The 27564-nt window shown below is 38.5% G+C and overlaps 1 protein-coding gene across 4 annotated transcripts; it reads left to right on the top strand.

Moving 5' to 3' along the window:
• TIA1 (TIA1 cytotoxic granule associated RNA binding protein) lies at window positions 1-26632 on the top strand. Of its 4 annotated transcripts, XM_030551946.1 has the most exons (13): window positions 8-209; window positions 11621-11717; window positions 12174-12272; window positions 12782-12836; window positions 13009-13041; window positions 14319-14406; window positions 18231-18306; window positions 19411-19519; window positions 20403-20498; window positions 20596-20680; window positions 21333-21456; window positions 22028-22170; window positions 23400-26632. In XM_030551946.1, the coding sequence occupies exons 1-13, from the start codon at window positions 184-186 to the stop codon at window positions 23521-23523; spliced, it is 1155 nt and encodes a 384-aa protein (XP_030407806.1). In that variant the 5' UTR covers window positions 8-183; the 3' UTR covers window positions 23524-26632. The 4 variants fall into 4 exon arrangements, with proteins under 4 accessions (XP_030407809.1, XP_030407806.1, XP_030407807.1 ...); XM_030551947.1 differs by lacking the exon at window positions 13009-13041; XM_030551948.1 differs by lacking the exons at window positions 8-209; window positions 11621-11717; window positions 12174-12272; ... (1 more) ...; window positions 13009-13041; window positions 14319-14406 and adding an exon at window positions 14416-17758.
• Window positions 26633-27564: the final 932 nt, after the last annotated feature.

A 27564-nucleotide genomic window follows, 5' to 3' on the forward strand; every position in this document is an offset into this window, starting at 1 on the left:
TCACCTCTCTGAGCCGGCCGCGCCGGGCCCCTTCCCCCGCCGCCGCCATTTTGAGAGGAGTAGCGGGGCTTATTGTCCGCCTTGTGAGCTTCGCGGGACTGGAGGCGCTCGGGCTCCCCAGGCGCTGACTGGGCCGCGGCCGGCGCGGCAGGAGACCCCGGTGGGAGGGGCAGCGGTAGAGCCATGGAGGACGAAATGCCCAAGACCCTGTGAGTGGGGAGGGGGCGATCCCGCCTATTGTTCGGCTCCGCGGGGAGGGGTCGGGACCCGGACCCCCTCCTCACGCCTGGCCGGGGAGGAGCGGGGCAGGGGCTTCCCCTCGGGGTCAGGAGGACTGCTTCGCCCCTCGGGGGGCTGTGAGGGGGAGGTTGCTTTGGGGGGTGGCTGTCAGGGGAGGGGAGCTGCTGGGGGGCTGCTTCCCGGGGGGGCTGTGAGAGGGGATCTGCTTCGGGGAGTGTCAGGGGAGGGGAGCTGCTGGGGCGGGGCTGCTTCATGGGGAGGACTGGGGGAGGAGAGGGGCTGATGGGTGTTTTTTTCCCAGGCTAAATGGGTCCCTAATTCCCCACTTCCTCAGAGGGAGCGGGATGGGGGTGAGGGATTGACTCAAACTGCACAGTGCCCTTTCTCCAGATCCAGACTAACACGGCTACCCCTCTGATACTTTCTCCATTTATTATCTGTCTTTTCACATCTTCCTGTTTTTAAGGTTTTGTTCTTTCTCTGTTCAGGTTTTTCTGTCATCTTTATTTTTCTCTCTTTCCCTCTGTTCGTTCGTTCTTCTCTCTCTGAAATAATTTTTTTTTTGTAGATTGAATGTATGTACCTTTTCATGAGTATATGACTTAATTTGTGTCTGCTTGTATCTGTGTTTTATTAACTCAATTTACAAATGCGAAGCCTGACTTCTTAAATGGATTTAAAATAATCCTGACTTCTAATTGAGAGAGAACCCCAAAACAATAATCAAATGCCTGTATAGTTAAAAAAAAACAAACAAAAAAAACCTCCTCAACTTTGGGGTAGATTCCAAGCTGTTTAGGAAATGTACAAGAGGGGTAAATCTGTATAGATTCAGAGGTATTTGCTATAATAGGGCAATGTACTGTTAAAATAAATTGAGATGGGGAGGTTGTAAATTATGAGGAATTTTCCTTGTAATGTGGATGTAGTTATCACACTCCTTTGAAAATCTGGTAGCTTTTTCAAAGCAATCAACAGTTTACACAACTGCCTCCATTTGAAATACATGGGAGAGCTGGAGGTATAACACTTGTCTACATTTCTTCCCCCTTCCTCTTCCTGGCAGATTTTTTTTTTTTTTTTTTTTTAAATCTGGAGTGATTTCTAATGTTTTGACTTCATGATTTCACTGATCTCTAGCTTTGCTGTTCTGTTAACTTGTTCTCCCGTTTAGGATGCTGCCACCATCTCTGATGTCCTACTTTTAGGAGTATTGCTGTATAGGTGGGGGCCATGAGGGGGAATCAAAAGGAGAGGGTGAAACTTTCCAAAAGTGAGAGTAAAGTTCCTGCATTTGTCGTTGAACGATGCTTTGCACATGTCCCATAAGCATGATAAATGTCTTGGCTGACTTGCTGCATAGGAAAACAGGACTCTTGTGACCCATGCCACCTTTTCTAGATTCCCTAAGTGATAAAGTAAACACTAGTAAAAAAAAATACGAAGGTCCCATTGTCTTTTTGTCCAGTGTATCCATTTGAACTGCTTGAAACATGTGACCTATCTGTTTGCAGAACATTCTCACCCTCGTACTCATGTTTTAACTTCCTATTGTTGTACTCCTTATTTTTCCCTAGCTGATTTTCTCATATGGAGTCTTGATTAATGATCTTACCAGTTACTCTGAGCATACTGCTTCTGTTTTAAAGAATGAATTATCTGCACTCAATACATGCAGCTTATTGCAAAAGCCTGAATGCGTTTCTGACCTGCAAAAAATAGCTGTTGAGCAATATTCTGAGAATTGTATTTTCTTGAGTCAGTTTCGGGGGAATTACAGTTAACTCATCTGGAATATTGTGCCATTAATTTAAATTTCAGTCTGTAATATTCACATGCTCAAGATTTTGACTATAAGGCCACTTTCCAACATAGGAGTCTGGAGTTTATTTGGAATAGCTGATAGTAAAAACTGTGCACAAAAATCCTAATACTAAAACCTCAGTCCATAGAAGGATTAAATTATTGTTTAGTCACACTGTCTTGCTACAGTTGGATAGGACACTAATGTCCTTGGGTGTTTGCCAGCTTCTAAACTTTTATCTTTTTGGTTTTCTTAGAATAGTTGTTTTTAGTAGCTCTTTCTGGAGGACATAGGTTGTTTTTAAAACAGCCTTTTCTTTATAAAGATATTTATGTAATTCTGATGCTTTGATATGAGGTTGTTAAAGCATTGATATTTGAAACTCAGCTGAGCTGGATTGATAGCTATATTGTTTAAGTAACTTAATCACTGAGTAGCCTATTTATGTTTACATAGTAAGCTATGTAACCACTGCTTTTGTTTAAATAAATGTTTGAGCATTCACGTTTTAGGGTCACTTGTAGAACTTCACAGAAACAGTTTGCTCATGTAGCTATCGGATTCTTTAATATTGTTTTTATATTAAAAAAGATCAGTTTCTATTCATGTCTGCTTGTTTAGCAACACACTTTTCAAGAAGATACATACTGAAGCCTATACTGAGGAAATAAGTACCAGTTAATTAATGAAGAGTATAGTTAGGAGGGTATGAAAATCCATAGTATTCCCATATCTGGAGAGACTTTCCCTCCCCTGATGGAACTGTTAGCCAGTCCAGCTCAGAAGAATCATTGATGTTAGTGCCTACTCCTGCAATTGTTGCATGTACATGCTTATTTCTGACTTCAGTTGAGTTACACTTAGGAGTGCAGGACCGGACCTTTAATGTACTTAATCTGTCATTGCCTCTCCACAGTAGCTCTCCTGTAGCTTTGTCTCCTTGTGTAAAAAGCCTGTAGAAATGGTGATAGTTGAGTGTAGAAATATCTATGGGTAATGACTGTTAACTTAAACATTAACACAATGAAGAGTTATAGTATAGCAAGTGAGCCTAATCTACGCTCCAGTATACGTGTGCAATGCCAATAAAACAGGGGTTCTCAGTCACGGTGATGCAGTGTCACAACCACTATGTCATTCTCATTTTTCTAAATGGGAGACGGGTCTTGGGTGGACAGCATTGGTGAGAACCACTGCAGGAAAGCAGTGTTTTTTCCATACCAGAGATGCTGCTTTCAATTTGCTGGCACACAGCATAGGTAAGACCCGTTTTAAATTTCACTAGTTATTCAGTACTTAATTTGATGCCCCCAAAATTATGAATTCTCTAGTGCATTTATGAAGGTTATTCAATGTAAATGCAGTATAGCAACTTATTTTGCCAGCAGTCACTCCACATAAGGTGGTGTTAATTTATTTCTATAAAGCCATCACATCCCCCCAGTAAGACACCTCACATACTTTAGAGTACTACCATTTTATGTCTTGTTGTGAAATTGATATGCATATAAATTAACACTGAGAGTAAGTTGTTTTTTTTAAACTTGGCACTCCTGGCAACTGCTGAAGTAGGATGTTAGTTAATTTATTGTCACCAAGCAATACTGTCTGTCTTCAGAGCTACATTTTTTATGGTTACACCTTTGCTGCTGCCCCAAATCTTAAACTAAACCACTTTGTTAACATGTTAGAGAATTCATCTAGCATATTTGACTTCAGTAATAAATATGGAAAAAAACATCAGTCCGCTTTTAGGAACATTGGTGCCTGTCAGCTTTAGAATAGTGTAGTTTTTCTCTGTTGGTCTGTTGAAGCGGCAGCTATGGAAAACCACCTTTTCTACTATGTTTTATATTGATTAGGTTGGCATAGTGCAAGGGTTTTTTTTTTTAAATAGTATTTGGGAATTCTTTATTTCAAATGTATCTGAAATATTTCTCTAACATCTGTTTTTTAGATTTACTACGCATGCATAATTTTAAAGCATGGTTTCCCAATGAATGATAGCAGTTGGTCCATTTATGAACACTACATTTATGAACTCTTTCACACTTTTGCTGCTTGTTAACTCTTTGAGCAGAGCTTTTAATATTTTAGGAATTTTGATACCACCCCAAAACTTTGCATGCCTTTCTTTAGCCGGTAAGTTCAAAAAATCTGCAAAGTTATTTGCCATTGAGAATAGGTAGCAGAGGTACACAACTATAGGAGTTAAGCTATAATGAAAAATAAGGGAAGTGGAAATACTCTTGATATTTGATATCTCTAACCAATTTTTCTACTTCACATTTCTGAGAATACTTGCATGTTTTACAGCTTCCATTTTGGCTTTCTCCATTAACCATCACTACTATTTAGCAAGTTGTGTGCTTTTTTTGATGTGTTAGACCTCTTGCATGCCCATTAAGACATTCTATATATGTACACAGAAATTCTAGACATCTATGCACAAAGAACTGAGTTTTTATATTTGACATCACTGATGCTAAAATGTTAGGAAACTTGTAGAACCATTCATGTTGCAGATATTGATACTGCAGGAACGTATTTTTGCAGCTCCAGCTGATATAAAGTTTTATATGTCTGCCAAGAGATTATCCAACTAAATCCGACATCCTAGAAACCTCTTAAGTTGCTATGTAATTCTGCAGGTGAAAAGGTGACATTATTCACTCAGTGATCAATTTGTAGATATTCAGTTTCTAGGAAACATTCTGACTTTTATTCTGTTAATAACGCTAACCTTGAAAGCAATGCAAGGCTATAAGTGTTCGAATAGCTGAATTATTTAATGTACAGTAATACTTAAAGTCCAACTCTAAATAAGTCACTAGCTATTATCAGTGCAGGACTACATTTGATGTGAGGTGGGGTTGTTACTCAGCCTATTACTGAACGTCTGGACTCTTCTACACAAACTTTTATTTCAATTACTCCACCTAATATTACTTTAAACATTATAATAGCTGCCCTATTTATAAGAGAAATCTTTATCACTCAGATGCAGAGAAATCCTTGCTTTAGTCAAAACATATATACACACTCTCTCTCTCTCTCTCTCTCATTCACTCACTCTTAAAATCTGATCCTGATGAAATTTTCCATGTGTGTAGCTTTTTAAAATACAGTCCCTGGATCAGACTTGAGGTTGCCATTTTTCTTAATGTATTACTTTTTTATTCATGCTTGCAGATGGCCAAAATACATTAAATTCCGATAGAAGTCAGTCAAAGGCATGGTAGCTGAGTGGACGAAGTGTCTGCCTTCTACTTCTCATATACCAAGTTCCTATTCTGTTGTGGTATATAAATTATTTAAGCCCTTTTATCTAGAAAAATGTAAAAAAAAAACCAAACAAACAAACTCTACCTTAAGTAGTTCTACTGTTGGATTCCTAATGAAGAAATTAAAGCTATTCACTATCTGATTGGATTTGTACTTTGGCTAAAGTACACATCCGTCTTGAATTTGCTATAAGTTTAGGAGGTTGTCACTTTGTCCTTAACTTACTTTTTATCATCAAATCATTAATAGAACACAACCTGCATCTTGTGGTGCTCACATGCAATGCTGGTGGTCATTGGTTTAAGAACCCAGATTGAGCAGGAAATTTGCTACTTGTATTGCCTGTGTTTCATTTAGTGTATTTTGTGCCTGGCAGCGTTTTCTTACACTAAGGTTTGCCACGTTAACTTGTAGTTTATGGGAAGGTGCTCTCATACAAATTTTTTTAACTCTTTGGAGTAGAGCTTAAATGAAATCTGTATCTTCTGTACACTTTCCAGAATCTGAAATTTTCTGTTGACTTCCCTTGTGGCCTGACTGCCTTCTACTATTGCTGAGGTTGCAAAAATGCCATAAAGGCACCATTCTAAAGAAACTTGGTACTGACACAGTTGAATATTATAAAGAATGTTTTAGACTGGCCTTCTTAAACACAGAACTAAGACGGATTCACAGGCTTTTTAGTGTTAATATGTTAGCACTAGCAGCTGTGAAGCAAATTTTATGGAAATCATGACTCTTGTCAAAAAGGAGTTAACAAATCTTACCATTTTTGGTTGTTTTGCATAATCATCTTGATTATGATGTCAAATGGAATTGTTTAAGACACAAAGAAGACTGACGTAAATGAACAATTAGCATACAAAATTCCCTTATTAAACACGTATGTACAAAAATCATCTGGTAATAGATTTTGTCGGCTTGTTTAACTAGCTTGTGCTGTAGACTGCCCATCTCCCATCTTTTGCTCAAACGTAAACCAAAGTCAGGTTCCAAAACACAACACTGTATCTGTTCTGTCTTTCTAGAAAAGCAAATACTTTGTGTTTCATGCAGTTTGTATCAGGGACTTGTGGATCAGAATAATGGATCTTATACTCTATGTTGAACTACACTGCGGTGATTAGGCCTCAGCTGCACTGTAGTGTCCAGTTTTGGGTGCCACATTTCGAGAAAGATGTGGACAAATTGGAGAGAGTCCAGAGAAGAGCAACAAAAATGATTAAAGGTCTAGAAAACATGACCTGTGAGGGAATATTGAAAAAATTGGGTTTGTTTAGTCCGGAGAGCGAAGACTGAGGGGGAATATAACGGTATTTAAGTACATAAGAGATTGTTACAAGGAGGAGGGAGAAAAATTGTTCTCTTTAGCCTCTGAGGATAGGACAAGAAGTAAAATGGGCTTAAATTGCAGCAAGGGTTGTTTAGGTTGGGCATTAGGAATAACTTCCCTACTGTCAAGGTAGTTAAGCACAATGAATTGGCTGGGAAGGTTGTGGAATCTCCATCATTGGAGAATTTTAAGAGCAGGTTAGACAAACACCTGTCAGGGATGGTCTAGATCAGTGCTTCTCAAAGCCAGTCCGCCACTTGTCCAGGGAAAGCCCCTGGCGGTCCGGGCTGGTTTGTTTACCTGTCATGTCCTCAGGTTTGGCCAATTGCGGTTCCCAGTGGCTGCGATTCGCTGCTCCAGGCCAATGGGGGCTCCGGGAAGCCGCGGCCAGCACATCCCTTGGCCCGTGATTGGCTGAATCTGCGGACGCGGCAGGTAAACAAACAGGCCCAGACTGCCAGGGGCTTTCCCTGAACAAGCGGCGAACCGGCTTTGAGAAGCACTGGTCTAGATCAATGTTACTCAGGTATGGCCACTGTGGCTGCCTGCGGCCACTGGGGACTTTCCTTGCGGCCACAGGCTCCTGGGCGGTAATTGGGGGAATGAGGGGAAACAGCGGCCCCTCCCTTGGGGCCACCAGCAGAGATTGGGTCCCGCCCCCCTGTGGAGCAAGAAATGCTGGAGGAGCAGGCAGCCGGTATGAGTTCCCCACCTTCCTTGGGCCAGCGGCACTCAGGCTTCTGGCTTCAGCTTTGGGTTGGCAGGCAGCAGGCTCCAGCCCTGGGGCGGTGGGCTCTGGTCCCCAGCTGCAGGGCTTTGGCCTGGACCCACTGGCTCCCACTGCCTCCTGCAGCCCCCTCCATCGCCCTGGCCCCCGCTGCCTCACTGCCCACCTCACCATCGAGGGCTTAATTTGTCCCCCCAGCTTTCTGGGGCTTTGTCAATGTGCTGTGAAAAATATTTGTAAATTAATATCATTTTTCACTGCCTCCTAACCAACTAGCAAGTCTGCTACTGTGAAAAATGATATTAACAAACATACAAATATCACTTTTCATAGCAGTAGACTTACTAGCTAGCAAGTCTTAAGAAAAAGCAACCAAAAAAGGCAAAAGAAACAACAACAGCAAAAGACAAGAAGATACGAAGCACCTTATTTTTGTTTCTATTCTGGTTAGGTCCAGTAAAGCATAGAGACAACTGTACATTATTTGTATTACAAAAACAAAACCCTTACTTAAATAAATTACAATGATTTGGACATTCATATGTGCCTATTTATTTCTTATTCCTAAAGTTAATTAAGTATTTTAGGAAAAATTGTCAAAGCAACCACCAGCAAGAGTTGGTAGCTGCACTCTGAGGCCACCAAAAAAATAGTTGTGAGAACCCCTGGTCTAGATAATACTTAGTCCTGCCTTGGGTGCACGGGAGTGGACGAAGAGACCTTTCAAGGTCCCTTCCTGTCCTATATTTTTCTGATTCTATATCAAGTATTTAATAGGGTAACATGTTAAACTGTTACATTAGTCACCATTTTTGGTTTTGCTAATGGAATTTAAGTATGTAGTAAAAGCATGTTGATTTTATTTAATACATTTGAAATAATTTTAATCATTTTTAAATTCTGATTTGTCTTCCATTATTATCCAGATGATCGAAATTTGTGGCCTTTGGAAGTAGAACCATCATAGAGCAGTAAGGCCTGGTCTACACTACGTGTTTATACCAAATTTAGCAGCGTTAAACCGATTTAACCCTGCACTCGTCCACACAACGAGGCCCTTTATATCAATATAAAGGGCTCTTTAAACCGGTTTCTGTACTCCTCTCCGATGAGAGGAGTAGCGCTGACATCGGTATTGCCATGTTGGATTAGGGTTAGTTTAGCTGCAAATTGACGGTATTGGCCTCCGGGCGGTATCCCACAGTGCACCATTGTGACCGCTCTGGAAAGCAATCTGAACTCGGATGCACTGGCCAGGTAGACAGGAAAAGCCCCACGAACTTTTGAATTTCATTTCCTGTTTGCACAGCGTGGAGCTCTGATCAGCACGGGTGGCCATGCAGTCCCAAATCCAAAAAGAGCTCCAGCATGGACCGTACGGGAGATACTGGATCTGATCGCTATATGGGGAGACAAATCTGTTCTATCAGAGCTCCGTTACAGAAGATGAAATGTCAGAGCATTTGAAAAAATCTCCAAGCTATGATAGACAGAGACCACAGCAGGGACTCAGTACAGTGCTGCGTGACTAGTGTAACGGAAAGCCAAAGAATCAAATGGACACTCATGGAGGGAGGGAGGGAGGGGGGGACTGAGGAGTCCAGCTATCCCACAGTCCCTGCAGTCTCCCAAAAACATTTGCATTCTTGACTGAGCTCCCAATGCCTGTAGGATCAAAAACATTGTCCGAGGTGGTTCAGGGTATATCTCGTCAATTTATCATCCCTCCCCCCCTTGAAAGAAAAGGGAAAAAAATTGTTTCTTGCCATTTTTCAATGTCATCGTATGTCTACTGCATGCTGCTGGTAGACGTGGTGCTGTGGCACTGAACAGCAGCATCCCCTCCCCTTCCTTTCCTGATGGCAGACGGTACAAAATGGTGGAAAACTGTCATCATCCCATGAGTGCTCCTGGCTGGCCTTGGTGAGGTTGGCCTGGGGCGCCTGGGTAAAAATGGGAATGATTCCCTTTCATTCCTGGCAGACGGTGCAAAATGCTGGGTAACCGTCCTCATCATAGCAGCTGGAGCCTGAGCTCCGTCAGCCCCCCACTCCACCCCGTTTCGTGTCTAAAGAAAAGATTCTGTACTCCCTGGACTATCATAGCAAGCTGGAGGCTGCCTCCCCCTCATTTTATCTCGCTAAAAAATCAGTGTTTCTTATTCCTGCATTCTTTATTACTTCATCAAACAAATGGGGGGACACTGCCACGGTAGCCCAGGAGGGTTGGGGGAGGAGGGAAGCAACGGGTGGGGTTGTTGCAGGGGCACCCCCTAGAATGGCATGCAGCTCATCATTTCTGCGGGATCTCTGGGGCTCTCACCTGGAGCGGCTGTGCTCTCTGGCTCTCTAGTAGACTTGCCCCATATTCTAGGCAGGACTGACTCTATTTTTAGACAAAACATAAAGAAGAGAATGACCTGGGGAGTCATTCCCACTTTTGTCTATGCGCCCCCGGCCGACCTTAGCGAGGCCAGCCGGGAGCACCCATGACAGTAGCAGATAGTACAAAATGAATGATAACCATCATCGCCACTTTCCAATTGCAAACGGTACAAAATGATTGATAACTGTCATCTCATCGCCAATTTACAATGGCAGATGGTGCAATAGGGATGGTAACCATCTCTGCTACCTTGCAAAGGCAAATGAATGCTGCTGTGTAACACTGCAGTACCGCCTCTGTCAGCAGCATCCAGTACACATATGGTGACAGTGACAAAAGGCTAAACCGTCTCCATGGTTGCCATGCTATGGCATCTGCCAGGGCAATCCAGGGAGAAAGGGTGTGAAATGATTGTCTGCCGTTGCTTTCATGGAGGAAGGATTGAGTGATGACATTTACCCAGAATCACCTGCAACACTGTTTTTGCACCATCATGCATTGGGATCTCAACCCAGAATTCCAATGGGCGGGGGAGACTGCAGGAACTATGGGATAGCTACCCACAGTGCAATGCTCCAGAAATTGACGCTAGCCTCAGTACATGGACGCACACCACTGAATTAATGTGGTTAGTGTGGCCACGTGCACTCGACTTTATACAATCTGTTTTACAAAACCAGTTTATGTAAAATCGGAATAATCCCATAGTGTAGACATACCCTAAGATTCAGTACTAGGTACTTGAGGTTTGCAGAGGGATTTAACCCAGCTCCTCTTACAAGTAATCTACTCTTCATTTTCTAATAAACATATCACAAACGTAAGTTCCTTTTTGAATTGGGGCCGTAGTCTTTGGTTTGGCTTACACTTAAAAGTTAGGTCGACATAGCTAGGTCATTTGGGTTTGGTCTCAATAGTTATGCCTACCTTTCTCCCCAGTGCCCCTCGTGTAGATGCAGCTATGTTGACAGAAGAATACTTCTGTAGACTTAGCTAAGTTCCTTCAGGGAGGAGGTAGCGTTACACAGATGGGAAAAATCCCTGTCGTCAGTGTAGGCTGCCTGTGTGCTGGGGGTTCTTTCCATAGTATGATGCAGCTTTTTGTCTGTTTCTTATTTGTAAATGGGAATAATACTCAATTTCTCCAACCCTTTGTCTTATTTATTTATAGTGTTAGCTCTATAGGACAGGGACTTATGTATTTTTGCCATATGTCTATACAATACGTGGCATAATGGGGTCTCAGCTGAGAACTAGATATTACCATTATACAGATAATGTGTGGAGATGGCTGTGGCTCTCATCCACCCCAGAGCTGAAGCACGTTGGTGAGGCAGCCCCTATTAAAGCTCCAGTCCTGCAAGGAGCTCCTCGTTTGGAGAGTCCTGTGCTCACATGGAGCTCCACTGAAGTCAGTGAAGATGTGCCTAGGCACAAGTCTGTGCCTATGGACTTGCAACATCTGGGCCTAATTGTTGGTTAATCAGCAGATAACTTCTGTCTCCAAAGCTATCGATACAACATTTCTTGCCAGCTTTAGGTTTGAATGGGAAAATGTAATCTATGCTATTTAGGTTTTTATACTTTACTCATCACTGTAGTATTTGAACACCTTAATATTGGAGTATCTCCCTAATCTGAAGTTAGAATGTGGTTTGCATATACATATATTAAAACTGAAAAGCTTTCAGAACAACTGTTGAATTTGCTAACTCATAGTAAAATGTTTTGCTAAATTAAGGGATTGTGCTTGGCTCAGCAAGAAGTTCCTGCTGTCGTTTTTAATAATGCTGAATGGAGTAAATAAAAAAGTTTAGATATTTACATGTTCCTTTTAATCTTACAGATATGTAGGGAACCTGTCAAGAGATGTGACTGAGGCACTAATTCTCCAGCTGTTCAGCCAGATTGGACCATGCAAAAACTGCAAAATGATCATGGATGTAAGGGCCTTTTACTTGGATAACTTTTCCCACTTCTTGTAGCATGTCAGTTTAAAGAAATCCCCATACGTTTAACTTTTCATGAGTACAATGAAGAAATTTAAAGAAGGATGCTGAAGAGCTTAATTTCTTGACGCAAACTTCAGTGATGGGAATGATATTGTAAAAGGAATAGAGCATATGATGTAATTGAACTAAAACATTAGTTGCTAGTGTTTTGTTATGTCAAAAGGGCAGGGGGAGGCACAAAACATGCTAACCAAGATGCCTACCACAGCATAGATTTAAAATATTTTTCTAATATCTTGTTAATATTGTGACTGGTTTAAAGCTGTTACAGCAAACTTTCTCTAAATTGCTAAGACTTTCAGACATAGATATAACTGGGCACCAGCTTCAATTTGGTTAAAATTTGAGGGGGTGATAATGTTTAATAACATGTGCTTTTTTAAACAGACAGCTGGAAATGATCCATACTGTTTTGTGGAGTTTTATGAGCATCGTCATGCAGCTGCAGCATTAGCTGCTATGAATGGACGGAAGATAATGGGTAAGGTAAGCTGAAATGTCTAAAGTGTGAGTTGCGGTGGAAATAGTATATACAATGATATGGATGAAACATCTTTAAAATAAAACAAAACCCCAAGCAGAACTGAACCACAAAAGGTAAACACTTTCTCCTGTCTTTTAATCTTGTAAAGTGAAGAACTTTTAACTTCATTTGAGCTTTACGATTGTGGTGGTAAAAACTGGATAGTGACAGTTCATAGGAGGGTTGGGTACAGAAGTAGGACAGGGAAGAAGTCAAAATGTTGTAATAAATATTTTAATTCCATTGATCTTGAAGGTGAGGGAGACTAGCAGAGCAATAAAGCAAGATAGATTAGTTATCTTCATTGTACATAGCTTCATGTAGCTGGAAATTTTACCAAGGAACTTCAGCCACTTGGACTAATGTCTTTAACTACAAACTTGTGTACCTTTTCCCCCTGCAGTATAGAAATTAATAGCTAACAAAATCAGAATATGGTTCCAATATTTACTTTAGCAAATATTATTTGTAGGAGGTCAAAGTGAACTGGGCAACAACCCCCAGCAGCCAGAAGAAAGATACCAGCAGTAAGTGCCCTTTATGCTTTTGAGTAATTTTTTTATTTGCACAAATAGTTTTTAAACGTAAGCAATAAGCATCATACAAATGTTTGCAGTAATGTTTTGATCATTATCCTAAGATGATATTAAATGTGTTTGTGTTAATAAACTTAAGAACAAATCTAATCTTTGTCATCAGGTAGTACCGTTGTCAGCACACTGCGTTCACAAGGTAATTGTATCTTCTTAAACATAAAATGAAATCTCTCAAGGGTATTCACTAACCAGCTGAAGCTATTTTGGGGGTTTTTGTTCTGTTTTGTTCTTACGTTTGTGGCAAGATTTCCCTCTCCTTTCCCCATTGCATCAGAATGTGGTCTGTTGTCCACTCTTTTTCATTCTGGTGCTGCTTCTTAAAGTCCTTTGACCCAATTAGTCATGACTTCTATTCTAGAATTTCATCCACTATGAGAGCAAGAAAATCAGCTGCCTTCAAGGCTGTTGTCTGTCCTGCTCCATACAAACTCATTTGGAGTACTTAAATTGCTTCTGAAATTCCCTTTTCATGGCAACCCAGTGTGTTGCTTCTGTACTTGGCCAGCCTTAAATTGCTTTTAAGAATTTGCGGTTTAACCAAACTAGTATTGTAGCAGATTTGTATGTTTCACACCTGCTCTAATACAAGTTAGTCTCTATAGTGTTAACTATTAAAATATGCTTTATAAAAAATTGTTCAATCAAAGTGGAAAAAATCCTGAGATGTGGGATCTTTATTTCTCTCCAGTGCTCTTTTTAATGTCTCTGACATAAAGTGAAGGATTACTCTTTTCCTCTATTGCCTTCAGTCTTAGTTCACTTGCACATGGATTCACTTGTATTGAATACACATGGATTCACATGATGTAATGGCTGGGCAACCAAAACTGTTTGACTTTTGAGAAAACTGTCAAATTCTTTAACATCAAACTATTGCAATGCAAGGTATTCCTTTGTTCTTCACAAAATATGGTTACACCAAACATTTTGTAGCTAGGTTCAATATCCATCCTACTTTTAAAGCAAATTTTATTCTACATTGTTCACAAAACCACTAGACGCTTTAGTTGGTAAAGTTTTGGATAGTTAATGAACTATCTGTAAATGTTTAATTTTAACACAACTATTGTAACATTAATATTTTAAAGTAAGCTTTGGCTTTAAGTAGACAATTGCAATCTTTCTATGGTAAAATAGTGACCGGTTATGAACATAACTACAAAAACAAAATTTGAGTTAAATACTGTACATCACAGCATTATCCTTAAAATTATTGCTTTTGTTATACTGTAACCAAGTGATGGTTATATTTGAAGCAGTGACAAATGTTACCTTTGATAGATAAAGGATTTTAGTTTCCCATGTAGCTCTCAGATATATGGAAGTTAATGCAATATAAAATTGTTATACTGCTTTTGTTTCCAGGAACATTCTTCACACTTGTAAATTATTTTCTCTCTTTTTCCCAATAAGACCATTTCCATGTCTTTGTTGGAGACCTCAGTCCAGAAATTACAACTGAAGATATAAAAGCAGCTTTTGCACCGTTTGGAAGAATATCGTAAGTGATTTCTTAGGGCAAATAAATTAAACGTTACCTTTTACTGGAGGCAAGCTTACAGTAAGTAAAAGTCTAATCAAGTTGCAGAAATGACTGCAGTGCGCACTTTTTGTGTTCATAAAGAGACTTCAGAGTTCTAGTACTTGAGTAATAAGTAGGGATACATAATAAAATTACTCACCAGCAGTCAGTTTTTCTTTTTTTAGAAAAAAATCACTGTATATGTAGCTTTGTTTTTATACTGTAGAAATCCTCATGTAACTTGGAGGATGCCATACTGGGTAGTTTCTCTGATATGGGTCTTGTATTTCATTTGCCACTAAATGTAATCATACATGTAATCATTCTTAAAAGAATAATTTAATATGGATCAAACACTTGCCTTGTGATTACATCTAAAGGCCACAACCAGTTTGGGCCTTGTTGTACTAGTCACTATACAAACACAGTAAATAAGAGTCCCTGGCCCAAAGAGCTGAGTCTGAAAGACAAGATTTAACAGGTGGATAGGGAGAAACAAGTGAGGTGGGGAGATGGGTTAAGAAGTAGAAGAGTGTGTGTAAAGGCTTAGCTGATCAGTGGTAGTGATCACAGCTCTCTGCCTGCCTCCTCATTACTATTTGCTGTATTAACATACAGCTGTAATGCTTATAGTTTGAAAAGCATATAAAAATACATGCATTGTAGCAGGGCTAAGAGTGGCTTGTTTTTTCCTTCCTCCAATTTAAACTGTTTTATTTACCTTTAACTAACTACTTGTACTTGGATTGCTGCTCCTTGATGGTGAGGTACCAAGATAAGAGTGCTTTGAAGTGTTTTGTAGTGATGCTTTTATTTGAAACAAGTTTTTCTTACGAAGTCCAATGTATTGGACTTAAATGCTAATTTTGTTTCTTATGATAGGGTTTTCAAACTTGATCTGCAGGAGATTCTCATTTTAGAAAACACTAATTTATATTTTAGATTTTTTTTTTTTTTTTAATTTTAATGACTGTCTCTCTCTGTAGAGGTAGCAGGTATACTTACTTGCGGAGGAGGTTCAGTGCTTCACAGAGCTGAACATCTACTCTCCTGAATGACACATGGCTTCTAAAGTAGGTCTTATCTGTCCTCATCCAGAAGGACTAGTCTGGAAAGGAGGAAGTCGTACACTGAAATGTAGGAGGGATAGTTTTAGGCAGATGTTCTTTCAGACCTGCAATCATCTTTCCATCCCAAAATACTGGTCTAGCAGTCAACTGCACAAGGCTTTTTTGAGAGCTGGCTTAGTGCTGGTCTACACTGAAAAGTAATGTTGGCATAACTACATCTCTCAAGGCTGTGAAAAATCCATACCTCTGAAAGATGTAGTTAAGCTGACCTAACCCTCAGTGTAGCCAGCCTAGGGTACTGCCTTGTGAAGGGGTGGATTATCTGCAGTGACAAGAAACCCCTCTTGTCACTGGTTAGTGTCTACACTGAAGTACTGCAGCAGTGCCAGCACAGCTGTGCCATGCTAGTGTTTTAAGTGTAGGCATTGCCTTACTTTGCAATTTATATACTGATACTCAGAGTGTAAAGAGAGGGGTTAGTTCCAAACATAGGCTATTTTAAACTTGCTGTCTTGATTTTTTTTTTTCAGTTCCTCTGAGGGGCGTTTGTGTATAAAATAACTCTTAAAACTGTGTACCACATGTCTGAAAAACAACAGGATTACTGGGATCCTATATATCATTCCCTTTGTTCAAAAGAGATTCTCGTAGTGGTGATTCTCTCTGCAGTGAGAGTGTTGATTATCCAGACTTTGCAGGGCCTAAAGGGTGTTTGTTTTTTGTTGTTTTTTTTAAAGTCAGGTTTCAAATAACTTGTGTGAGCGACCCTTTTATCCTTTTCCTTTGGGGTGTTCAGTACAGAATCGTATGTCTAACTATCTGAGAAACCTTTTAGGTCACCTTTGCTCAAGCTGACTTTTCGTGGGGGGGAGAAGGGGGAAGGAGGATTTAAGATCCCTCTTTGTTGTAAACTGTTGTCCTAAAGAAGTAAGGGTAAATAGTAGTAGAGTGGTCCTTGATTTCACACAGTTACTCAATTAAATGTGTGAAGAGTAGTCCATATTTATAAAATGAAATTAGAAAAAAAAATTTGTATATTTAACTCTTCTTAGTCATTGACTGTTTCCTGGAAATGTGATTGAGATTTTTTTTCTGATTTTCTGTAAAATAATCAAAGTTGAACCAATGCATGATTAGTACATTAGAATTTTTGGTAGCTTTATACAACTTAATCTTTAATATAAATACGTACATCTTTATTGTGGTCTCCCTTTATGTTTGGTGTATGCATGTTTTCACTTGTTCAAGTCTTATTTTCAAAGTTTTCAGTTGAGGGTAAGTATAGCTTAGTTTTTATTTCCTTTTTAGGCTGTGCAGAGCAAACTGATCTAAGATTACATAAATGACTGTTCTCAGGCAATTTGTAACATATTATTCAAATTTTCTTCACAGAAAATTGAAAGCAGTTTAACACTTGCTTTTTTGTGAAGGGTTTAAGGTACATTTCATTCTGTAGTGTGTGGAAGTGGTCTTAATTTGAGCCTTTCAGTGATCTACATATTCTCTGTAGTCGTATGTGTAGAAGAACTAGGTTTTAATACAGAATGCAATTATTTTAAAAGGTTTTAAAACTGGCATCATAAAACTCTTAGTATGATTTTTGTGCTAGTCTTGGAATACTGAATATCGTGCATCTAGTTGATCTAAACCATATTTTATAAAGCCTTTACATTACACTGCATGACTTGCTGACTGGTTTTATTTGTCTTGTTTTTTAAAAGTGCCTGTATTTTTGTGGGGTTGGGGAGGGCAGGATAGTGGTGTGTATGTGTGTGTGCTTCTTGATATTTGGCTAACTGTACACAAATTGCCTGAGAAACACCATTTAATAAAATCAGACTTTCCACGAATGGGGTTTAGCTATTGTAGCTGGGTCTCTCCTTTTTTTACTCCATCTCAAATAATAGGCCTCTGGTTATTTTGCAGAGTGTCTCTGAAGAATGGACAGAATTGCCATGGCTAACTACAAGCTACAGTTCACAGTGGACAAACGTTGTAGTTTTCTTATTTACTTTATAAATTTTGCCTTTTATATCTTGTAGTTTCCAATCAATCCTGTATGATTGCTGTTTGCGAATGCAGTTTTAAATTCTTTATAATAGTATATAGTTTAAAACGTAAATGTCTTTAGTGTTTTATTTCCTTCGATAATGCAACCATTTCTGAAAATGTCAATTTTTCAAAATTTACAGCTGCCCACAGTCCAAAAAGGGGGTAACGAATTGACCTGAGAAACTTAAAGAATTCAGTTAACAGGCGACGTATGCCTTTTAATTCCTATTTTTTTCATTTTTCTATTTCATATTTTTAATGAGTAGGTAGAATGTGTTGGCAATTAGCAAGCTATAAATTGCATGGTTAAAGAGAGCCATTCAGCTAATGTTAGTCAGCTGTGTGGCTTAAGTGAGTCATTTGAATAGCTGCTTTGACCATGCTTAGTGTCTTAACAGTATGTTAAAGCATTTTGAACTGGGAACCATCTACTGTAAAAAGTTTATTAGAAAAACTATCGATTTGCATGTTTACAAAATTAAATATAATTTTGCTACTACATGACAAAACACTAGTAATGCTTTTGTTTAGAAAAGGAGGCATTTGTTTTGAATATGTTGCTGGTGCATTAAACAGTTCACTTTAATAAAGGTGAAACATGAAAATAAGGTCTGTGTGACTCACTTTCATTTTATTATGTTTTTTTTAAATGCTAAATTGGCCATTGCTTCTGCTTTTTAGAGATGCACGAGTGGTTAAAGATATGGCAACAGGGAAATCTAAAGGATATGGCTTTGTTTCCTTCTTCAATAAATGGGTAAGTAATGTCATTATAAATAACATGAGTTCTAAAATCTTGGTAGTTGCTTTAAAGTGAACAGCTGTGTAAAACGTACATTTTTGGTCCCTTTTATATCTGGTACTGTATCAGTTTCCCCTTCTGTAAATAGGTAAGTAGTATTAGCTCCATCTATCGTGATATTTTAAGGCTTCATTCATGTTTGGAAAGTACTTAGCACTTTCTAAGCATCATCCCTATGTAAGTGCAAAGTATTTATGTACAGAGATGAAAACTAGAATACTTACTCAGACTGATATTTGTATCTGAAATTTTTACTTTTTTTCTTACATTAAATACAAATTACTTTGGACTGAGTTATTTGACTCTGGCAGAATGGCAGTATTTTAGTGCTTAAAGGTCTGATGCACTAATCTCTAGAGCAACTTGTATTTGGAAATACCTTTATAGGATTTGCATTATATCATTAGGCAGTTTTTATAGAGCTTTATTAGTGGTCTGGGGTGGAAGGTATTCAACATAAAAGGAGAAAATGGAGTTAACCAGTTTAATACTAAACTTAGAATAATCAAACATTCCTACTTACAGCTGCTTTATGGGCAGGGTACTAATAACTTATGGCTCCAAATCTCTCTCTCTCTCTCACTCAGAAATAATACACTTTGGAGGGAAGAAAGAGTAGGGCAAGCCTTATGTGGTCTCAGTATATTCTGAAAATGGGAGATTGGGGTAGTTTAAAAAAAAACCAAAAAACCTAACACATACTTTTCTTGGTGTTAGGCCAGACCAGTTGAAATATTAGGTCTGAGAGATTTATTCTAAGTGCAGATGAGGGAGTGCTACAGACTCAGCTGAAGGAATGTCGTACAGCCTTTCAACTTAGTGGAGCAACTGCACAAACATGGTCTACAAGAGAGCATAACTCTTCTTGGGATGCATTCAGTTTGGCATAAAATAACTGCCTTAATCCTGTATTTTAAGCATCTTTTTGAAGCACAGATTTTATTTCAATATTTGTTATAAGTTGGCAATATCTGAGTCTGACAGACCTACGATGATTCACTTTTAGTATGGTGGTGTTCAAAAAGAATTTGCTGAAAAATGTTTTTCCCCTATGGACAGGATGCAGAAAATGCTATTCAGCAGATGGGTGGACAGTGGCTTGGTGGAAGACAAATCAGAACTAACTGGGCAACACGAAAACCTCCAGCTCCAAAGAGTACATATGAATGTAGGTTATTAGTTTCTGTCTACCTTGCCCCCACCCAGATAAGGAAGAAAAGAAACCTCTTATTAGTTCCAAGTATTAGTGATTCTGTCATGAAAAAAATTTAATGCCCTGTAGAATTCAGAAGTAAAGATTTTGCTTGAAGAAATATATGTTAAATTATAACTTTACACAAACTTCCTTAAATACTAATATTGTTAAAATTTAAAAACCTTTCGGTTACTTTTCAGCACTTATTCAGTCTTGCATTTCAGTCAGCTTGGACAGTGAAAGTAGTGTTTTTTTAAATTTAACTTGTATCATGCACTGCCAGTGTTTCAGTTTTTGTGGTGAAAATACTGGGCTGGGGAGGAGTGTGTTTAGGTTTAAATTGATGGAAGAAAATATTTCCATTAAGTGTATCTAAAAGTAGATTTATAAGCCCAAAATTCAGGTTTAATGTAAATGACATCCCTCTAAACTTTATATGCATCAGTAATCCATCCCATTTATCATTTGGGATTTACATGTCTCCTATTTGAGCTCATCATGTATTTTGAATGTAGCTTTCTTTTTGGCATGCACATTTGTTTCTTTATTTTGTGCAAATTACTGAGTTGGGAAACCACACTGACTTTTCATGTCCTTTTTAATGCTTGTAGTTCTTTGCTTTACATCTCTCTCACTTCCTAAACTACCACTTGGGAGGATGTTATAGCTGTATATTTTGTAAGCTAAGTCTAATGGTAAAATAAAGATTTATAGGAGAAAATGTATTGGTCTGATTTCGGCATCACCCAGAAAAGCCCTAGGATCCTTGCTGTTTGTAGACTTCTGAAGACAGGAGGAAAATAAATAATTTGTTTAAATGAAAAACTTGAACATTTTTTTTTTTTTTTTTTTACAGCAAACACCAAGCAGCTGTCTTATGATGATGTTGTAAATCAGTCAAGCCCAAGCAACTGTACTGTATATTGTGGTGGTGTTACTTCAGGACTAACAGGTATGGCATCTTTTAAATTTTGGGGTTTCCTCATAAAATGTATCTAAAAATCAGAAGTACTTCCTAATTTTGATTGTCTGCCTTTTCTACACTGCAGAACAGCTAATGCGCCAGACCTTTTCTCCATTTGGGCAGATAATGGAAATTCGAGTCTTCCCAGATAAAGGGTACTCTTTTATACGGTAGGTTACATTTTGCTCACTTTTAAAAACGTTACTTTTACCTTTCCCTTGAAAACACGTTAAGCACTGGTGTCAGAACGTTTCTAGTAGGAAACTAGCCTAGACAGACTTAGACTATCCTTCAGTGTCTACAGTTTAAACTATGGTCTCATCTTGTTTGTGTGGTAATGTTGATCTGAGTTAACAAAGATGTACTACTTTTCTTTTTATAATTTCATAGTTGTAAGTATTGGATATGATTCTTGCAGATTCAGAATCATATTTTTAAATGCAATTTCTTAGATTCTTTTCACAGACAGCGCTATAGATAATAAAAAATGCAGTTTAACACAATTTCAGATTTTACCTTTCATATGTGCTACTTACTTTTTGCAGCTCCCTCAAGGTGAGACAGTGAAACTAGATAGGTCAGTTTTGCTTTTTTAATCTTCTGTACTACTGCAATGCTGCAGTATTTGAGTTCCCTTGCAAAGACTAGTTTTTCCTGCAAACAATTATTTTCATTTTTTTTCTTCTTTTTGTAATCAAACTTGGAAACTCTTAAAACTTCAAGTGCAGGCACACTTTTAGGTTGACAGTCTCCTTTTAAGTGTCTTGTCTGTAGGTGTATGGAAAGTGGGTTTATATTGATGTTTCTTTTGTATCTTAACAGGTTCAATTCTCATGAAAGTGCTGCACATGCAATTGTTTCTGTCAATGGAACTACTATAGAAGGGCATGTTGTGAAGTGCTATTGGGGCAAAGAAACACCAGATATGATCAATCCAATCCAGCAGGTCAGAGAACAAACTTACACTAACTTGTAAGATGATGATTAGTGTGATCTTATTAATTAAATTCTTAAGATTTCTAGCATGGAAATACATATTAGTTTCAGGGTGGTGGGTTGTGGATTTCAGGGTCACATTGCACATGTGGCCTCCCAAATTAATTCGTGCTTCCATGATATCTGCCTTTTAAGTTACGTGATCAAACTTAAACTGTTTGGAACTTGTGGAAACCTGCTTTGGTCAATCATAGAGAGTGGGAAGAGCTTTAAGTTTCTGTCAGAATTTCAACTTTGCTTTTTCCTGCAGTGCTCTCTGGAAGAGTTATCTGTAATGTTAGACTGCTGTACTCCAGAGAATAATCAGCAAAATGTGTGTGCAGGAGATGGGGTGATTTTTCATAGATATAGTGTTAGAGGGAGTTGCCAGCTAAATTTTATAATAACTTCTAAAATGAGGTATTAGAATATAAGCCCTTTTAAGTTCTTGATTAAAGGCTAGCTTGATAGGTAGGAGTTTCTACATCAGTAGATAAATATGCCTGTGTGTAGTGTATTCAATATTTTAACTTTCTTTGCAGAATCAAATTGGATATCCACAGGCTTATGGCCAGTGGGGCCAGTGGTATGGAAATGCACAGCAAATTGGTCAGTACATGCCTAATGGTTGGCAAGTCCCTGCATATGGAATGTATGGACAGGCATGGAATCAGCAGGGATTTAAGTGAGTAGGCATGCTACCTGATCTGTGTGCTATAAATAAATTGTGAAGAATGATGTTTCATTGGGGGAATCATCAGATGAATTTGGGATTCATTGAAGTACAAGGAAAGTTGTACCATTGTAAACTGGTGTAAGAAGATCAGGTCCCATATCTATCTGAAAGTACAAGAGGAATTTTAGGTTGGCAGAATAATTACCATACTGGAAATATTTTCAGGGTGTAAGGGACTACTGTCCTTGCAAAAATGCCAGAACTATCTTTTAGAGTAGGGGGTGTATACGGCGGTGTCCTGGTTAAAGTAGTACTCTCTTTACTAATGGTCATCTTGAACTTCTTGTAAGTATAGGCACATTTTGTTCCTTTGTCCTAGCCAAATTCTAACTCTGGTAATTACACTATGCCTACTTACAATTCCTTTTGAATTTTAAATTTAGATCAGTATTTAGTTATTTCAAACAGCTGCTATTACTTCCCAGTTGTGGATGTGATGTCTGTGCATGTGCACTCATGTACCTGAAAATTGATTTCTTATGCGGAATACTTCAGGGTTTAAATGTTGGATCCATTAACCAGTAGTAAAACTCAGATATACTATAGTGACCTAAATCCATTTAGCCACCCCTTCTGAGGGGTCTGGTGGCAAGAAGCTACTTGAGCTCTACTCTTTCCTCGCCTCTGTTCCCATGCCAGTCCAGATATAACTACAGATGTTTATAAAACAATCTGGCCCTCTTTAAAATTAAGCTACGTACAGCAGCAGTGAATTCCTGTGTGGATTTTTGGTTTTTACACTTACTGCCCTTAGTTGTCAACAGTTTTACTCTTTTGCTTATACTTATATCTGCACTTATAAGTAATGCCAATGTAACTGACAAGTGTTGAGGGATTGTATCTCCACTGAACTTGTCTGTTTTCCCATCTGTAATGGGCCTGCCTTTTTTTCAGAAGTGCTGAGCATCTACAGTTCCAGTTGACTTCAGTGGTGCTTAGCATGTCTTAAAGTAAGGTCCTAAATGATTTGCCGAAAGCCATAACATCAGTGTCAGAGCTGGGGTTACCTGTAGGAATTTTTCTGTTTTACTAGGCAAGATTCTGTTGGCCAACACTTGGAAAGTATCTAATTAGATTTCAGCGTAGTTCTTATCCTCTCCAATCTCTTTATGTAAATTCAGTCTTTTGGAACTATACATTTTCTGTAATCACCTCTCTTCCCCCTCTCTCCACAACAGTCAGACACAGTCTTCTGCCGCATGGATGGGTGCAAATTATGGAGTTCCACCACCGCAGGGGCAGAATGGAAGTGTGTTAACTAATCAAACTGGATATCGCATGGCAGGTTTCGAAACTCAGTGAGAGAAAAGGACTCTGGAACCTAACACCAGTGACTTGAGGCAACAAGGAGTGCTGTAAAGCCTTTGTTTACTTAGTTTTATCAAGTCAGTGCAAATGTCAGATACAGTGTATTTATTTAAAGAAATCATTTTAATCATGAAACTATTGGTCATCCACATTGTTTAAAAAAGCAAAGGAACAGGAAAAACTAGATGCTGGATGTCTGCCAACTTTTGCCTTCTTTTCCTCCTCTTGATGTGTGTTTCTTAAGATCCTTGTTTGAAACACAACAAATGCAGGGATTACTGCCACTGTTAAATTGGGGCAGAAAATTGCACAAAGTCAAACTGTTTTTTTTTTCTTCTGAAGTAGTGTGCAGTTTTAGTTTGCATTCCTAATAGTTTAAAATGTATTATAAACAGTTGTACAAAAAAGCCAAAACTGTGTGAATTCTGAAGGTTCTTTACAATCTTCAGCCTGTGCACAAATTTGTTTTTAAAATAGCCTGTTGTATAAAGTGTCCATCTCTCCACTTTTGTTTATACCAGGGTTTTCAAATATAAATTATTTTACATCATTTTGTATCTAGACATTTTTCAAACAGTTGTCTTTGCCTTATGTCATGAGGAAGATGTGATGCTCAGCATAAAATTGTGTGCACAACTCTCAGATGGATCTAACTGAAGTCAGTCACATTGTGTTCTACGTGAGAAGGTGTCTAGAGAAATCCCTGTTGGATTTGTTCTATAGGATTTTTATCTTCAGAGGTAAACTTTGATGTGTACTAGGGAATATAAAATTCTGTTACAAATACCACAATGTGACAAATTCCTAAGAACCAGCTTTTTTCTTTCAATCTACATTTATACATATCCATTATCATGTAAAATATTTTAGCAAACTAATATTTTGCACAAAAGTTAGAAAACTTTGTATGTTTCCTTATTTAAAGGTAGGATGCAGAGTCTTTTCATGTGATTTATGCGTAACATTTTTAAGGGGTTTTTTTGGTCTTGCAGGTGAATATCAAATATACACTTTGGTAGTCTTTGAATACAAAGTCATCCGCTCTTTTTTTAAAGAAACTGTAAAAGACACAAAGTTGTATGTAGAAAACAAATCAGTCTTGCTGTTTACTGATAGTAAATTTTACTCAAATAGAGTAAGTTGACTTGATTTTAACATGTACAATTAGAGCTGTGAAAACTGTAGCATTGTATGTGTAAGCATCAGGCGGGGGGGGGGGGGGAGGGGGGTATGTGGAATGCTCCAATTTAGCCTGAAGGACCAGCTGGGCAAAGCATTTTTAAATGTTCAAAGGCCAAAAAACTTTCTATCCTACCTCCTTGACCAGCCTTCAAAGAGCAAAAACTTCTTCATTGTGTAATGTTATTTATTATTCCTATTAAGCTTTGGCTTCTAGAGTTCCCATATTTTTTCTTCTCCCTCCCCTCCCCCCCCAAAAATCAGTTGCAGTTGGGCAACTCAGAGTATCAAAAGATTAAACTTCTGCTATATTTGACAGTCATGTGACAATGTATTTCAGGGTCTTGTATGAAGTAATAACAGAGGGGAGTGGGGCAGGAATGAGGTCAGGCTCCCCTTCCCCCCCAATTAAGGATATATGATTGGACTGTTCAAAATTTTTGAACATTTTTATTAGAAAATGGAAGAGGTGCGGAGAGGGGGAAGACAGGCATAGGGCAAATCTCTTAGGAGATTGTGTTGGCCTATATCTTGTAGCCAACGTTCTATAAAGTGTGGAGGACCTGAGTGTGTGAGACTCTCTGGAGAACTTTTCTATGCAGCTGTTTTTAAAACTTGGCTTTAAAGATAGGTGAATACAAACCAACTTTTTTACTTGGAAATGTTTTCCTCCCTGTAACTCTTGCAAATAGGACTCGCAACAAAAACAAAAAAACAGTTTAAAAGTGAAATGCTTCACAAAGTAGATCAGTATCTTAACTTCTATGGATTATTCTAGGTTAGGGCTCTATTCTGACTTTAATTATGCAAACATACATTTTTACTTTCTGCTTGACCAGCTGTGCTGTATCATATTTTGCCCAAAGAACATCCATATCTGTGAGTAGGCTCTGGAGTTTAGCTCAATGCTGTATTTGAATACAGATTTTAAAACCAATATATGCATAATGTGTATTTTTACCTCTTTTATTTTGACTGCATGAACAGCATCTGTCTAAATTTAAAAAATGTATTGTGATTCCTGTCATTAAAATGTACACACTACTGCTTGGTTTAATTAAAAGCAGAGTGGGGGAGGGCTGCTTGTGCTGATTGCTGAGTACTGAAATACCTCTTGAATTATAGGCTCCAAGAGACACCTTTTTTTAATGAAATAAATTGAGAGGTCACATGCAATATGGAAAATCTAATTTGTAGATGGAAAAGATACCTCTTTATTTCTCTGAGGCCTAGAGTTGTGAAGAGTATTGTCAGAATGAGAGACATCTTGAATTCTCCCAATGCACTGGCTCTTTCCTTGCAATGGCCTTGGTGTAAACAGCTCTATAAAAAGCTTGCTAAATGTACATTACAGAAGTTACACCATTCTATTTATCAACCAATGTTTAGAAGAAACCTACTAAGTGAAATAACTTGTGACATGCTCTCTCACAAGTCTTCCATTGGGAGCCAGAGACGGCTGTGATATTTGTATTAGTGTTGTATCCCTTTTGTCCTCACCCACTCCACAGAACACCTAAAGCAATATTGAGGTGACAATCATTTGAACACATTCCTCTGCCCTACTAGTACTCTCCTTTCTTCCTCACCTTTTTTTTTTTTTTTTTTTTTGTTCTGAGTATTTGCACTTCTGTCAGGCTTTGGTGTTTATAGAAATGACACAGCTGCCTTGCTATGTAAGGTATGCGTTCTAGAATCCCAAACACACAACAGAAAAGGATAAAATGGCTTATTTCCAAGGTAGCAACCTGGACTGTTTTTGCATTAGCAGCCCACTTCATATTTGTATGAAACATTAAATTTCACTTGAATGAATGTATTTTGATATTTGTGGTTAGGGGGTATAAGACTCTTAACTCCAAAACTGGTGACTTTTTTTTTTTTAAAGCTGTTAAGGATGTTAATAAAACTGTGTGAACTTGCATATTCCCAACCTTATCAGTTTTTTTTATTTTGCTTGTCACAGTGGAGGTTCCAGTACTTAAGGGGAAAAGCAGGCACTAAGCGGATGCTTCCCTTATTATAAGCCTTATGTCAGAATGCCGTAAGGATGTATATACTGGCAGTAAGTTGTTTTCCTGTTTCCCCAGAGGGAGATCATACTGGCTCTGAATTTGTTTGTGCTTAAAGGTGTAGCCCAGGTTCTGTGTTCATACATATAATTTTCGTGATTTCATATTTGTGTTCCCTTTGGCCCAGCATGCCTGACCAGTACTCTTGTTACATGGCTCACCAATAGCTATATGCAGCATTTTAGTAATTGAGTACATCCTATGGGATGGAATTAAATTCTACTCTTCAAACAAAATATTTGTTTATGCAGTGATATTAGTAAAGCGTGCTGCCCAATCCTTTAGGAGTGCCAAAGGTGTGGTGAGCTTGATGTCACTTACACAAATCGTTAGCTTTTAGTTGGATTGTTCTCTCGTGAATCAATTAATGGTTTGTGCATGTGTCCAGGGTAGAGGTCATGGATAAACTAATTTAAGTATTTCTAGCACCCCAAGATGTTTTTTAGAGTCAGAAGTCTTCGAATAATCAGTTTGTCACTTAACTTCCTCTCCAAGTAACATAAAATCAGCTTATGAGCACTACTTACTAATTTTAATATAGAAAATCTATAATAGAATTTACATTAAAGCAATTAATAGTCTCTGCTTCCGTATTCACAAAAGATGCAATCCCCTTACCAATGTAAGTGGCATTGGCTGACAATGCTTAGCCACTAGCATGCCCAAGCATTTACTGATGAGCTCTAACTGTTGTCACATACTAGGAGGCTGATCTGGCATTCCTTTTGCAGGCATAAATCCCATTTGACAATAAGAATGTGGCCTGTGTTTCACTGTCACCAGA

This window comes from Gopherus evgoodei, chromosome 2 (genome assembly GCF_007399415.2).
Source record: "Gopherus evgoodei ecotype Sinaloan lineage chromosome 2, rGopEvg1_v1.p, whole genome shotgun sequence".
Classification (NCBI taxonomy): domain Eukaryota; kingdom Metazoa; phylum Chordata; order Testudines; family Testudinidae; genus Gopherus; species Gopherus evgoodei.